We start from the raw sequence: 14735 nt of genomic DNA, 5'->3' as shown, positions 1-14735 counted from the left end.
AGCTCAACGAGAAGCTGAAGAGAAACAAGCGCAGCGCGAAGCAGAAGCTGAAGAAAGAAGAGCGCAATATGAATTGGAAAAGTTAAAACTTGAATTAGAAAGACAAAAGCTGGACATTGGTGAGCGATCTAATTCTACTAATGATAATGCTCGAGATGTTATTGTGGCGCAAGTTAGACGTCCAGATTTGCCATCATTTGTTGAAGAAAAAGATGAGTTGGATAGTTATTTGTTAAGATTTGAAAGATATGCTACAATAGCCAAATTGGAGAAGTCAACGTGGGCTACCCAGCTAAGCATGTTATTATCGGGACAAGCTCTTGATGTATATTCAAGACTTTTGCAAGAAGAAGCCATGAACTACGACAGATTGAAGTTAGCTCTGTTAAAGCGATACAATTTTACCGAGCATGGATACCGTCAAAGATTCCGTGAGGCAAAGCCTGAAAAACACGAAAGCCCAGGTCAATTTATTGAACGTTTAAGAAACCTTTTGTTAAAATGGTTTGAGCTTTCGGGGGCCGAACAATCATTGGACGGATTGGCAAACCTTATAGTTAAGGAACAATTCACAGATTCATGTTCAAAAGATCTGTCTGTTTATCTAATGGAGAGAAGTCCAAAGAATCTAGAAGAAATAGCCAGTGTGGCAGAACAGTACTTAGTTGCTCATGATGAGAAGTTGTCGACTGAAGAAACGTTGTCATGCGATAATGACGAAGAGCAAACAAATAATTTTAAAGGAGGTGCTGTTCCAAGAGAAGTACGTTGTTTTAATTGTAATGGTTTAGGTCATAAATCTGTTAACTGCCGGAGGAAGACTAACAGAAATCATCAGGAATCGAGGAAGTGGTGCAATCGTTGCAATAGGCATGGACACGAAGCGAAGGAATGCAAGGACAAGTCGTTTTCCTTACCTAATCAGTCTGGAAAAGATAAAGACACGGACGTTTATCGATGCGGTTGTGCGTTAATGATTCCTGAACCCACGCTTGACGAGGAGAATCCGGATGAAGATGTTTGCGGAAAAATAATACCTGAAGATCACCTGCCAGTAGTGGATGGAAAAGTTTGAGACAAAAAGGTAAAAGTTTTACGTGATTCTAGTTCTACTGGTATAATAGTGAGGAGAGATTTGGTTAAAGACAGTCAATTAACGGGAAAAACTGGCCATGTGACAAAAATAGATACCTTGTTATTCTTGTGGCAAGAATGGTCACTTTGCTCGAGATTGTTCTGTAGATAATCAGCAACGATCTCACGATGACGGATATTACGAGCGCGAAGAACCGAGGAGAAGAGGCAGGCGACGACCATTTGGAGTTTGCTATAGATGCGGTAGACGCGGACACTTCGCCAGGGAGTGCGTTGCTGACGGCGGACATTCGGAAAATAGACGTTGCCGTGACAACCACTGCTACCGATGTGGGGAGATTGGACATATAGCCAGGAGCTGCCCTTCTGATGAAAAGGCTTGCTATAATTGTCATAAAGAAGGTCATCTCGCCAAGGACTGTCCGGAGAGGAGATGTTTCCGATGTAGGAAGATGGGTCATCTCGCTCGCCGGTGCACTGAAGATTTTGAGGACGATGAAAACTTTCACAGTAAACGTGAATATTGTTTTGAGAAAAGCTATCGTTGGTAGATCATGCAACGATGGACTTATGAGAATTGATTATTGAGTAATTAATTGTTTTGTGGTGTGTTTTGTATTGATTGTGTTGTTATATTGTTTGCAACAATATTCTAAGGGGGGGCGTATGTCACAATCAAGGTGCAATGCCTCGCGATGGCTTGCTTTGTATCTTCAACGAGCGTGTTGTTTGGTTGTAGAATTCTGGTGAGATGTGTTATTATCGGTTATGACCTGAAGTAACCTCTGATGACGAAATCTGTATTATGTAACGTCTTTTCTGGAATCATTTTCCCTACGTGACCTTCTAGAGACTTCTGTTGTTTACATTTAAACGCTACGTGACCGAACGATGGTTCTTTATGATGTAACCTTCTCGAAGTTACTGGACTGAACAGCCAACTATAAATAGTGGTGTAGTTTGTGTAATGATTATTCTGAGATTATTATTCTGAGATTATTATTATGGTGATTATTATGAGTTGATTATGAGAGTTGTGCTATGAGTTGTGGATTGGTAGTTGATGCAGAAATTAGAGTTATTTAAGAAGCCGTTCGTTAAAGTTCTTCAAGAAGTCAGATTATCATTTCACTAGTAGAATTATTCGACATTTAATTGACTGCTTTTCGGTTTGACCCATTAAACTACGTCATTGAACCTTTCCAAGTCTTTTTCCTGGTAAGAGATAGAAAGAAAGCGTGACAGTGAGTTTGATTTGATGGTTGCTCTAACATGTTGATAATATTGATAGCATTGCTTTTTACGTATTTTACACATTTTAAAATATGTTGCTTCGTTTTATTGAAAGAGAACAAAACTTACAACCGCCATGATCCCGACATCAAGTCATCGACGTCTTCTTACGTTAAATTCAAGGCTCAAATGTTAATAGTCAAAACATTATTTAATAAGTTTTCTTACAGAGCAAGCTCATCAACAACTGACTTACCAGGACAACCGACAGTTTTCTACAACTGTCCATCAGCATGTTGACCAAGCAGTGGTCCACGTTGATCAGCGACAGTATCAACATGTGGTCCAGGTTGACCAGCGGCAGCATCAACAAGTGGTCCAGGTTGACCAGCGGCAGTATCAACATGTGGTCCAGGTTGACCAGCGACAGCTTCAACAAGTGGTCCAGGTTGACCAGCGACAGCTTCAACAAGTGGTCCAGGTTGATCAGCGGCAGTTTCATGCCCATCATCATCATCAGCATGTTGATCAAGTGGTCAACCATGTTGACAAGAGGCAGTTTCATACAACGATCTACAATTTGCCGAAGCAAAGTTGCGTTACATCTGGAGATGAAGGTTTGTACTGTTTATATTTCATTGAAATAGTTTCCATACTTATGGTAATAATTTCTCGGTTGTTAAATCATCAAGGCATAGAGCTGAATGATGATAGACATAGTGAGTTTGTAGCCTATACCATTGCTGCGTTGCCATATTTCAATTGAAAAGTTGTATCAGTAGTTTTAATTGTCAAGCAATCTTTCTTCATCATCAATTGTAACTTTGATTTGTTAAATTAAAGTTGATTAAAATTGATTTGTTATTGCCAAGCTATGCAATAACAAATTAGCAAACAAATCAATACTTTTAATCTTCGAAACAACGGAAACTCAAAAGATGCAGCAAAATGTTATAACAATTAGCAAAATATATCGTTGATTTTATTGCGAAGCTAGAATCATACAAAAAACATTATATAGTCACTTATTTGTTGCAATAAGAATGTAGATATTTTAAAAGTAACATTTTAAAAAAGGAATATTTTAAAGTATCATCACATCTCTTTGCGTGTTGTTCATTTAATAAAAAACAACGTTAATAATATCAACAATATTGTTGGTCAAGATTTTCTGAATATTTTAAATGAATGAATTTCAAATGTAGATAAATATTACAAGAAGAGTTTTATTATAATAATGTTATGATTTCTTCCAAACATAATTTAGTTTCCAAATTGAGCTGTTCAAAACATTTTTTGTTTGAAACAAAATCTTTAAAAAAAAACATAATTTGAAACGAAACGAAATCATTGCAAATATTTTTACATCGAAAGAAATGTTTTAAAATTTAGAAAAAAAGAACGAAATTTTTTCTTAATACTTCAAAAATATTTCTAAACTTGTTTTACTAAAATAAAAAACTTAAACGTGTAAAAATGTCATCAGTTGATCTCATAAAGTCTTTACAACAACTGAACCAGTATGGCTTGGCCTAATGGAAATTTGAAACTCATATAACCTTTTCTTTGAGGCATCTATGACGTCACAATAATTTGAATTAGCTCACAGAAGTGCTAAGGTGCGAATAGTGTAAATGTCATTGCGTAGTTCTAAGAGTATGATAAATATTACAAGACCCATTTATACGAAAGCTCTTACAATATATATTAATATTGTGGTGTCACACTCAAAAACAAGATGCCATTTCTCGCTTTGTATTATCTCTATAATATCGCAATAGCGTAATATTGGTTGCTGTTGACCTTTCCTCCTCATATTATGATACGTCACATAAGCTTTTTGCTTTTAACAAAATATTTTAGAAGTTTGAAACAAGTATAATTATGAATCTTAATTATTAACATGAATAAGCTAAACAAACCTTTTGATAATACTGACACACAAATGTCCACAAGTACCAATCCACTAAGTCCCTGACTCATCTTAGCCACGTAGAAAGAAATTTCATTATTGTTTCGTTTAATATTACACAAACTTTTATCAAATGCTTCTAGTAAATGGTCATTTGAAACAAAGGAAAGTTTCCGCAAATGTTAAATTTTATTGGTTTTTGTATGAAAATTAAAATTTGTAATTATAATAAAAAAGTTTGCTTTCCACGTTATTACAATTTGTTTGTCGTTTCAAAGATAACATTGCGACTGCCTTCCCATCTTGCAAAGTTTTTACTGGTTGCTCTGAGAAATAACAGTTCAGACACCACAAAAAGTTTAAGATTGCACGATTTGAAGCAACTATGCAACATCCGGGCTACTATAAATGCCACTTGTAGTAAAAGCTTCTAGGTCAGCTAACAAACCCTGCAATAGTTTTGCCACCATTGCCAGCGAGTTTGATTTATTTGTGTTCACGAATTTTCATGAATGTTGAAGTTTGCCACGTGGAGTGTTTCCCAAACTCGTTGATTTCCTTTTTACTTTAAAATCCCAGTTAGCAAGAGTATAATAATAATGAAGGAAAGTAAGTTAGATGTATCGGTCCATGAGTTATTGTCATCTAAATGGTATAAGCGTTTTCAATTATCTTTTGTTAATTTTTATGACATTGAGACATTTCTATCTTCCGCAAACGATTACATCAACAATATTTTCATTAAATAATTAATTACATAACTTACTTTTGCATTAAAAATGGTAGAATGCTTAATTAAACTTTAAAACGTGATTCTGTTTAGTGTTCCACTGAAGCACCGGGCATCTCTGATGTAGCAAAGCTTGTAACTTCTTGACCGCGACAACTCTTTCTCATAACTCTTTCATCAGTATCTTCTTCCTTCACTCTCACTATTTCCATATCTTCTGCCACACATTCTCTTCATCTTCTTTTCGGCCTTCCTCGCTTTCTTTACCAACTTCCAATCGTCTCATTCCTCATCCGACGTAATTTTCGTCTATACGACGTGACTCAACCATTTAAGGCATGTCTCTTTCAGCTGGTCTTTCAGCTCTCCGACTTACATTCGTTCTCTGATGATTTTATTTCTTACTCTGTCCTCCTTTGTCCACCCCAGAAACCATCGCAGCATTTTCATTTCAGTCACTTGCATTTTTCCTTCCTGTGACTTTGTCAGGGCTACCGCATGCATCCCATACAACATTGCTGATCTTATTATCGCTTTATAGAGTCTCCCCTTCAGCTTTTCTGGCACCTTTCGGTCACACATGACTCCTGTCATTTTCTTCGATGCTCCCTATCCTCCCTGACATCTTCTTGCCACGTCTCTGTCGTTTGTTTCGTTCTCATAAACTGCCGAACCAAGATATTTGAACTATTTCACTTGTTTCACTATTTCTCCCTGTAATTATATTTCTGTCTTATTTTCATCATCATTTTTTTCTGTTGACATGTGGAGTTTGAGATATTCTGCTTATTTTCATACCTCTATCCTCCATAGCTGCTCACCAAAGTCTGAAGCCTTTGTTCTGCTTTCTCTCTCGTTTATGCACAGCACAACGTCATCTGCAAACAGCATATCTCACGGTGCCTCTCTCTGGATGTTTCTTGTGAAGCAATTCATAACAACAGAAAAGAGGAACGGGCTAAGTGCAGATCCTTGATGACACCCGACCGTTACCTAAAGTTTCTGAGTGATTCCTACCCAGCACTTTCTCTAAGCGTCTTACTTCTTTGGTGCTTGTCTTGCATCAGACAAACCCACTTCTCTACACATTTCATTCGAAGACATCTGAAAATCTTCTGTCTTGGCATCCGATCATGTACCTTCTCTAGATCAATAAACACGCAGTGCAGGTTGTCTTGTCTCTCTTTGTACTACTCCATCAACTGACGCATCGGTAATATTGTATCTGACGTACTCATTCCGCTATGAAACCAAACTGCTGTTGTGGAATGCAAAATGTTTTCTAGAAACTTTTTAACGAATACTTTCTCCCACAACTTCAAGACTGACATGTGAGTTTGATGCCACAAAAACTGCACATTATTGTATGTCTCCCTTTATTTTGAAACGTGGATGCACAGTTCTACTTTCTCCACTCATCTAGCATGGTCTCCCTCTTCATTATCGTCTGGAAAATCGCGGTTAACCATTTCGTTCCGGTTGTTCCCAGCACTTTCCAAACTTATATTGGAATATGAATTTTTGTGCATTTTACAATCTGAAAGTTTTATTTGTTTTGTTACAAATGCATAACTCTTAACTAATAACTCCTATCTCTTAAACAGTCTTTCAATTAACTTGCCATGTGTTATGCTTTGTCACTGTTATGTTGTGTGTTTGTTTTTGCTATGTGTGTTTGTTTTATGCTCTGTTTGTGTCTTGGGCTTGTACTTCTGTCTATCCTGCGTAATCTATTTAGACACTTCTCTTCTGAACATTAGTTCTTTCCTCTTTTAAATACTCGGCACGTTGTGCTAAGTAATGTTTTTCAGTTGTCAGTTCATTTGTGTGCAATTGTTGAGATTAGACTATATTTTTGTTGTTATGCTTATGCATTTTTTAGTAGTATTTCATAAAAATGTAATGTTTTCTTGGCTTGATAAGAATAATATATGTAGCGGACAATGTTCGCTATTTCATTTTAATTTTTGTTTGTTAAATATTGTGATGTTGCTCAGCTGGGTCTGTTTACGGTAAAAGAAGATACCTTTCTACTCAAATTGATACCAAAACAAGATTTAAAGTTTCACCTCTAAACGAAATGAAATATTTTTGTTTCGAACAGTGCTGCTTCTAAACGTGGTGGTTTGGTGAATGTGCTAAAGTCCGTTTCTTTTCGCTTACAATTTGCTATATCCTTCACAAATGTTTTGAATATTGTATAGAAAAACTGAGAAACGTAAAACACATAACGTGTCGTATATGTTTGGACATTTTAACAAGCTTCTAATATTTGCTGAACCATAACTTACTCAAAGTATGCTCAAGTGAGGTTGCCAGTAAGACCAGTCGTCAGTTCAAAAATATTTTTTACAAATATATTTTTGTTTTTCTTTTGTTTAGGTTCAACAAAAGAATTAAAAAAGCTGCAACAAGCAGCTCGCAAACAATATCATCGCAAATATGACGTTGATCTCTCCAGCTTTGACGTTTCTCCAGAAGGTTTTCCAGAAATTTATTGTGAAATGCATAAAGTTGACTTTTACCAAGGAAGGTTCATTCCTGACGATGACAAGTACAATCCAAAAAGTCAAGGAATTAAATTAAGTAAATCTGACCAAGCAGTAACAATCGATCAATTAGTTTCTGATATTCAAACCAACAGGTTTGTGTCTGTAATTGGATATCCTGGGTCAGGAAAAACAACCCTATCGAAACGCCTGGCAAGACGACTTTCTCAAAGTGAAAATGTTCTCGTCCTAAGAAAGCTTTTTATGAACATGAATGACTGCAACAAACAATTGACATTGAAAAAATTTCTGTTGGGGGATTGCAACTATAACTTAAATGACCAAGAACAGAATTCTGTTTTTGACTGGACAACAGCCAATCCGGAAAACTCCTTCATTATTTTTGATGGATTTGATCAAGTGAGTTGGAACTTGAACGAAAATGTGGAAGAATCCAATTACAATACTCCACTTCAATACTGGGAACTTGTTTCGAATCTTTGTTTTGGAAAATTTCTTGAGAATTGTCACTTGATATTCACTTCTCGACCACATGCTATGCTTAATATTCCAAAAAGATGCCGGCCCAAACGCACTTACTTCATTAGTGATCTGACATCTGACAATATGAAAATGTTATTCCACGCTTTAGTCAACGACCAACAACAATCCGAGATTCTTTGGAACGAACTTACAGAAAAAACTCCACATTTAAAGTCCATATGCTACAACCCTTTGATGCTGCAGCTCTACGTGAGAGCATCTCTTGGATCGTCTCAAATTGATGATATATCCACGATGACCAGGATATTTCATACTGTATTGTTAAATCTTAAAACTTCTGCACACGCCGTTTCCATATCTGATGATATTGTAATCAGACTTTCCAAAATTGCGTATGAAGCAACAGAAAAAGGAACTGTCTTAATCACAGCAAACGATCTTATAAAAGAAAGTCTCACTAGTCAGCTAGTTCAAGATCTTGTCGTCACTCTGATGGGAGCAAACAGAGAATATCCACTCTTGGAAGGGCAGCAACGCTTCTATTTTAGCCACCAGACCTTTCAGGAGTACTTCAGTGCTTTATACATCTGTCGTGAAATGTCATTAACCGACTTTAGATCTTTTGTACAAAATAACCTGCTGAAGGACCACTGGGCTGTTGTTGTACAATTTACATCAGGAATCCTTATGGATCCGATCATCAACAAAGGTTCATTTTTTATTTCATCTACAGTTTATTTATCGTACCACTAACAACAAATTATATCATAGAGGGTTATTTCATTATAGCAGGCCATGTCAAGATATAATTTGTTATCTTTATGGAGTAATCCATTATAATAATTTATATTCCTTTCAACAAATTATCATTGGTAATTGAACCCTTGACGTTATTTGTGAATGAGCGCTCAGACGACTCAGACGTAGTTAATATTTTGTTGATGTTGTCAATTGTATTTTATCAATCTTGTGTTTCATGACTTCATGCTAGAATAGGCATAAGTGTTACACAACGAGTACATTGTGGCAATAAACAATATTTGCTTGTTTGTTTGTCTGTTATAACTAAATGATGTCTATTGCCCAAACAACAAATTATTTTTTCAAATTTACAGATCAATCGAGCACTGCAATGAACCAACGTCTTTCAGTAGAATCTACGTCAGCACTGACGCAACCATCAACTTCGTCTTCACAAATTGCCTCAAGTAGGAATATTGGCTAAATATTTTGTGACTATGTTGTGACACGGAACAATATACTATATTTGCTTTTTTTTTCAGCTACAACTAAAAGATATTTATCATTTTTGGTAACTAGTAGGCTAGGCCAGTGCTTCTCAACCCCTGGGTTGCGACCCAAACCTGTGTCGCCGTTCATTTGGCTGGGTCGCTATAAGATGTGGTGATAAAAGATAATGCCTCTTGAGTCTTGAGCAAAGTTTAAACTGCCTACCACTACTTTAGTTTTCGTAATTTCCACTATTCAAACTACGCCGCAGGTTTCACCCGACGATTTTGTCACACACATTTTGTGGTGAAGTGTACACAATGGTATACACTAGACTAGGAAGTTGTAGCAATTAATTGCTTCAAAAGCCACACCAAAACTTATACTTCGCAAAATAAAATTATAAAATCTTTGCAAAAATAATGCGAAGATTTTAATGCAGCATACAGACATCTGTTGCACTTTTTTAATGTGAGATTGTTATCTCGTGGCAAAGTACTGGAGAGATTCGTAACTCTGCGCAAGGAGGTGAAGGAATTTTTGATAAACAAGAAGCATAGCTTGGCAGAAAAGTTTGCTGATTAAAAGTGGCTTTTGTTTGTGGCGTATCTTTCTGATATATTTCCGGAGCTGAACATCTTGAATACACTTTTGTAAGGGCCAAACATATTGTAATGTTGGTCAATGTATCTGAAAATCTGATAACTTTCACGCAAAAGCTGAAGTTGTGGAAGAGGAAAATCTCGTCCCAGAAACAGCATCATTTACTGTTTTGAAGTTACTGGAAGATACGGAGTTAGGCTTTGACGATGTCCAGGTTGTGGGTATTTGGGTTCATTGATACGAGAATTTGATTTGATTATCCTTAAAAATGCAGAAGATTTGGAATGGGTGCATAATCCGTTTGCTATTGATGTTGATATTCTGCCTGAAAACTACCTAAGCATTTTTGGGTTTCAAGAGGAGTTTATTGACATTCAGTGCGACAGCGTATTGATGAACTGTTTTAAGAAAGAAACTCTTGGTCAATTTTGGACAAAAGTCAAGAATGAAAAGACGGTTGTTGGCACGCAGGCAGTGAAAGCTCCCCTGCCATATTTTACTACCTGCCTGTGTGAGAGCGGATTTTCTGCGCTCACTCACATCAAAACAAAGGAGAGAAATTGTATTCAACCTGAAGATGACATGAGATTGGCACTGAGCAAGATAACTCCAAATTTTGACAAACTTGTTGAAACAATACAAAGACAAGGCTCACATTAATTAAATTAGAGCACTGCAGTTTGCAAAATGGTTATTATTTCAACAATAATAAATTTATCCATTTTGTTTTTACAACATCGTTTTAGATCTATCGATCTCTGTAGTCAACCAGCAGCTGCCTCCAAATGAGTCTATGTCAACACTGATGCAATCACCATCTCAGACGTCACAAATCGCTTCAAGTAGGTAGATTGTTTAGGTCGCTAGATCAGCGGTTCCCAAAGTCTGGCCCAACGTGATTACTTTTATACGTGTTGCATTTTCAATGCGCAAAATTGTCTATCCACCGACGTGGTTAAAATGAATGGCGAACTTGGCCCTGTGCCGAAAAATATTGGTGATCGCTAGCCTACAGAAGACAAAGTCATTATTTGTTTGTTACGTGGTTGGTGGGACTTGCGTTGGTTGCAATCTTTGATTCACAGCGCCTTACCCACACAACTGCATTAAACGCGGTGTACTTCACAGAAGGGGTTTATTTGTATATGAGCACTAACTTAATAGCAAACTGCATTAGATGATGGAATTGTAATCCTCCTAACCGGTAGCCAGTGCCAAAATAAGATTTGACTTTTACTCAAATCATAAGAAAAATTGTTATTTGCAAGAAGCCAGACGGATGTTCGATGGTTGAAGATTGAAATCAATGAATGAAAATCTAACTAAGCCGATCTGCGTGCCACGTTCAGGCAACGTCATTAAGTGCCTTGTGTAAAAATATTTCCTGGATAGGAGTTGAACCGACGCCCTTTTGATTTTTGTAAAGTAAAAATTATCTGAAGTATAATTTCCAGGTAGAAAAAATTGTGCATTTGATGTTAATCCATTTGCAGACGTTGAATCAATCTAAAAAGAACCAATTTTGCTATCCGGGTTATTACATCATTGTGACACGTCGCCCGTTGTCACACATCTTCCTTCTTCCTGACAGCGCAGTAGCAAGCTTACCGATCACAATGCTTTAATTTGCAAGTTTCTTTGTTACGTATGGTTCATTAGTTGCCATAATTTGCTGGCAGTCTTGTAGAGTTGTTGGCAGCACATGTAGAGGTTTAGTTAAGTATTCGATAGTTTGTGTTTGCAAGTTTTACCGCTTTGTGTCAATTTGTAAGGTAACACCATGTTTTGTTTAAGTTTAATAGAGCTTTTGTTAAGTGAACAAAGGGTCTATTATTATGCCAATCACTAAATAATTGATTTGTATTTGTCGTTAATCTTTGTTACGTATTGTTACAACCACACCAAAAACTTTTCTAAGCAACTGCAGTATAATATAAACATACTGTATTACATTATATTAATTTTTAGATCTCCTTCAAGATTCCCTTCTTCAAGAATCTCAACAACTGACTACACAGCCCAACGCTTCAAATCGACCTCAATCATCATCTCAGAAAGCTTCATCTTCAGCTCCACAAGACTCAAAACCTCAACCTTTGAAGCGCAGATTTACATCTTTCATGAATAAAATATTTCGAAGTAAAATCAAATAATTTTGTTTTAAAGTTTTTTATTTCACTTAACAAGGGAAGTCTTTTAACTTCATTAAATTTAAAGTTATATTAAAATTAAAGTTAATTATAATTTTACAGGTAACTCAACCCCCAAAGCAACCCAACAACCTTTAAGAGCATCCACCTCATCACAAACGCCATCATCTTCCCACCAACCAAGCTCTTCTGGTAATATTATCGTATAACAAATAAATAGTCCAATAAACATATTGTTGACATAATGTCAGGCATGTTAGACAAGTAGAAATATCGACTAGATAATGGTCACTGTGTTCCTAAAATTTTAATCATTGCGAGTTCGTTCCTGGTAAAGTTTATACTCATGGGCAAAACACGTGTCTATCGCTGTCAATTCTTGCTACACTCGACTGCCGAGAAACACATCTTTTTGGGAAAAGTCGTGATGGCTAGTGTGGAGGCTACACCGGTATGGTTAACGAAACACAATGCTCGCTGTTCTATAGTGAGTAGTCAGGTAGTGCTGACGCCAGGAAGATCGCTACAGATCATCGATTGTAAAGCGGTTTGCGACAGTGACAAAGAACAACAAACCAAACGTAATTATTTAAAGTCGATGTAATAAACCAAACATTGTTATTACACTCAGCGTCAAACATAGATTGCAAAGGTAATAATTATATTCGAATCATCTTAAAGGCCACATTATAGGATTTCATTGAGTGATTGTGGAATCTTTATCTGCAAACTGAGAGAACTTCTTTGAGAGCTTAATCCTGGCAGTTTCGCATACTAGTAGAGGCTTTGAACCACTGACGCATGCCCGGTCACCAAGTTTGACAAAAAATGTTGTTTTTCGAGTATTCCATCCACTTAGTGCCGCTGAATAAAGAGTTGTCCTTGAAATGCGTTGCTCAAGCGCACACCCCGAGAGTCGAACCAGCTTTGTTTGATCTTGCGGTTACTTCGTACACTTAGTCGACACTGAACCAGTTGAGCTATCGAGCTGACGGTTTTGCAGCCGTATGTCATACAAACCTGTTCGGCATTGTTGAGGCCCATTAGAAAAAATCATAAAATGCGGAATATTCACTGATAGATCATCTGGAAATTTACTGAAGCAAACTTCTATGAAGATGCAGTTGCAATTTGGTAACATTTGTTTGATTTTAATAACATTTGATGATTTGGTTAGGAGTTAAAATAAATGCATATACTGTAGTCCTGCTACCTTATCAAAGTGACGTTTACAAATCATTATTTTAATGACAAGTTTTTATATTTTAGACGAAAAAATGCAGAAAATGCAACTATTTGTTGAGGAATTGCTGAAAGAAACCCGGAAAGTTGCTGCAGGTGAATAAAAGTAGGCTAAAGCTAGTCTAAAACTTCAATAAACTTATATATAAATTTCGATATAAATTTAAAAACATGTAAGTACAGTAGCGACAAGTTTCCAAAATTTTTTACTTTGAAAGTTTTTACTCAAATAAAAACAACATTGTGAAGTCATAAAACAAAGATTCGTCATGGTAAAAAGTCACAACAAACCGTCTCAGTGCGACTGCATGAATTTAGAAAAATAATAATTAATTAAATATTGTTAAATGCATTTGTACCATTTTTTTGCATAAAGTTTGATAAATGAAATGCAGGTTGAAATTCAAAAACTGTACAAAGTTCACTAATGAAACACAGTTTGACGATTTAAATGCATTAATAACTTCACTGAAAGGTGGCCGAAGAGGTGATAAAAAGTTGAAATATGTACTCAAAAGCATATTAACACTTTAGCTGCCAGCGTTTTGAAAAAGTGAGAGGAGTTCTCCTTTTTCTCTTGTTGCCATGGTAATGAAAAAATGGGTTGCCAAACTGTTGAAACGCACTTTGAAATTTTGGAGCAAATCGGTGTTGCAATTGATCGTCGAAATGACCATTGCATTTACAAGCGCGCCAGTCAGCAAAACAGTTTTTTTTGCATTGAATCAACCTGTTCAGACGTGAAATCAATGTAAAGAAAAATGATAGGCCGAGTGATTCAACGTATTCAAACATTGAATCAATGTAAATACGAACTGTTAGGCTAATTCGGTTCTTTGAACAAATCGAATGGCTTTTGTAAATATTTCTCAGTTGCAACCTATACCTGGTCAGCAAAAGTTCCTTTTTTACACGATTTCAACGTCTGGCGACGTTGAAACGATGTAAAAATGACAATTTTTGCTGGCCGGTAGCTAGGCTACTGTACGGTACCGAAGTTTAACTTAACCAACTAGACGATTGCAAACATATTTCCTTTCGATGAAACCTATAGGCTACCACGTTTGGTTTGCCTTTACATTACATTCAAAAGTTTTGTTGACATCATAGCATAGTCATGGCCTATATTCATAAGAAAATGCTTGCTTGGATTTTTTTAGCGACTAGGGTTAGATAGCCTACCGTACAGAACTTCTAGCTAGTACCAGTAAGCAGTCTAGTCTAGTGACTCTAAATGAATAGGTATATTAGTCTTAAAAAATAATAGAATATTTCAATTACCTTTCTGCATAAAAACTAAGCTCTTTTACATGACCTATGTGCATTGATCAATATACTAGTAGCCTGGCATCATGATCCCAGTCTAAAAATCTCTAGAACTCGAAGTTATTGCTGAATTTCAAGCTTTGTTCACACTGATTGGTGTTTTGACTTTTATTTAATTTTAAGAATTTGGCGGGGAAATGGGTTAAAAATCGTTTTTTTTTTGGTTTAAAATTGAAGCAACCTGTCAGGCCCCCAGACTGGCAACACATTATGATTTTTGC

General features: G+C 36.3%; 2 protein-coding genes across 2 annotated transcripts in view; both read left to right on the top strand.

The window, feature by feature from the left end:
- The window catches only part of LOC145765718 (uncharacterized), a 1283504-nt gene that overhangs the window by 1055185 nt on the left and 213584 nt on the right, over positions 1–14735 (top strand). Inside the window, exons 18-21 of the mRNA XM_082577542.1 lie at positions 9079–9171; positions 10543–10638; positions 11765–11935; positions 12049–12138. Of these exons, the coding sequence (XP_082433668.1) occupies positions 9079–9171; positions 10543–10638; positions 11765–11935; positions 12049–12138 (450 nt within the window). The remainder of the gene's footprint in view (positions 1–9078; positions 9172–10542; positions 10639–11764; positions 11936–12048; positions 12139–14735) is intronic.
- Positions 1–14735, top strand: part of LOC145764717 (uncharacterized) — a 99291-nt gene that overhangs the window by 66499 nt on the left and 18057 nt on the right. Inside the window, exon 2 of the mRNA XM_082576377.1 lies at positions 13216–13284. Within this exon, the coding sequence (XP_082432503.1) occupies positions 13224–13284 (61 nt within the window). The 5' untranslated portion in view covers positions 13216–13223. The remainder of the gene's footprint in view (positions 1–13215; positions 13285–14735) is intronic.

The sequence above is a fragment of the Aplidium turbinatum genome, chromosome 2 (assembly GCF_918807975.1).
Source record: "Aplidium turbinatum chromosome 2, kaAplTurb1.1, whole genome shotgun sequence".
Classification (NCBI taxonomy): domain Eukaryota; kingdom Metazoa; phylum Chordata; class Ascidiacea; order Aplousobranchia; family Polyclinidae; genus Aplidium; species Aplidium turbinatum.
The sequence above is the reverse complement of the archived record's forward strand: the minus strand, read 5'-3'. Positions and strand labels throughout refer to the sequence as shown.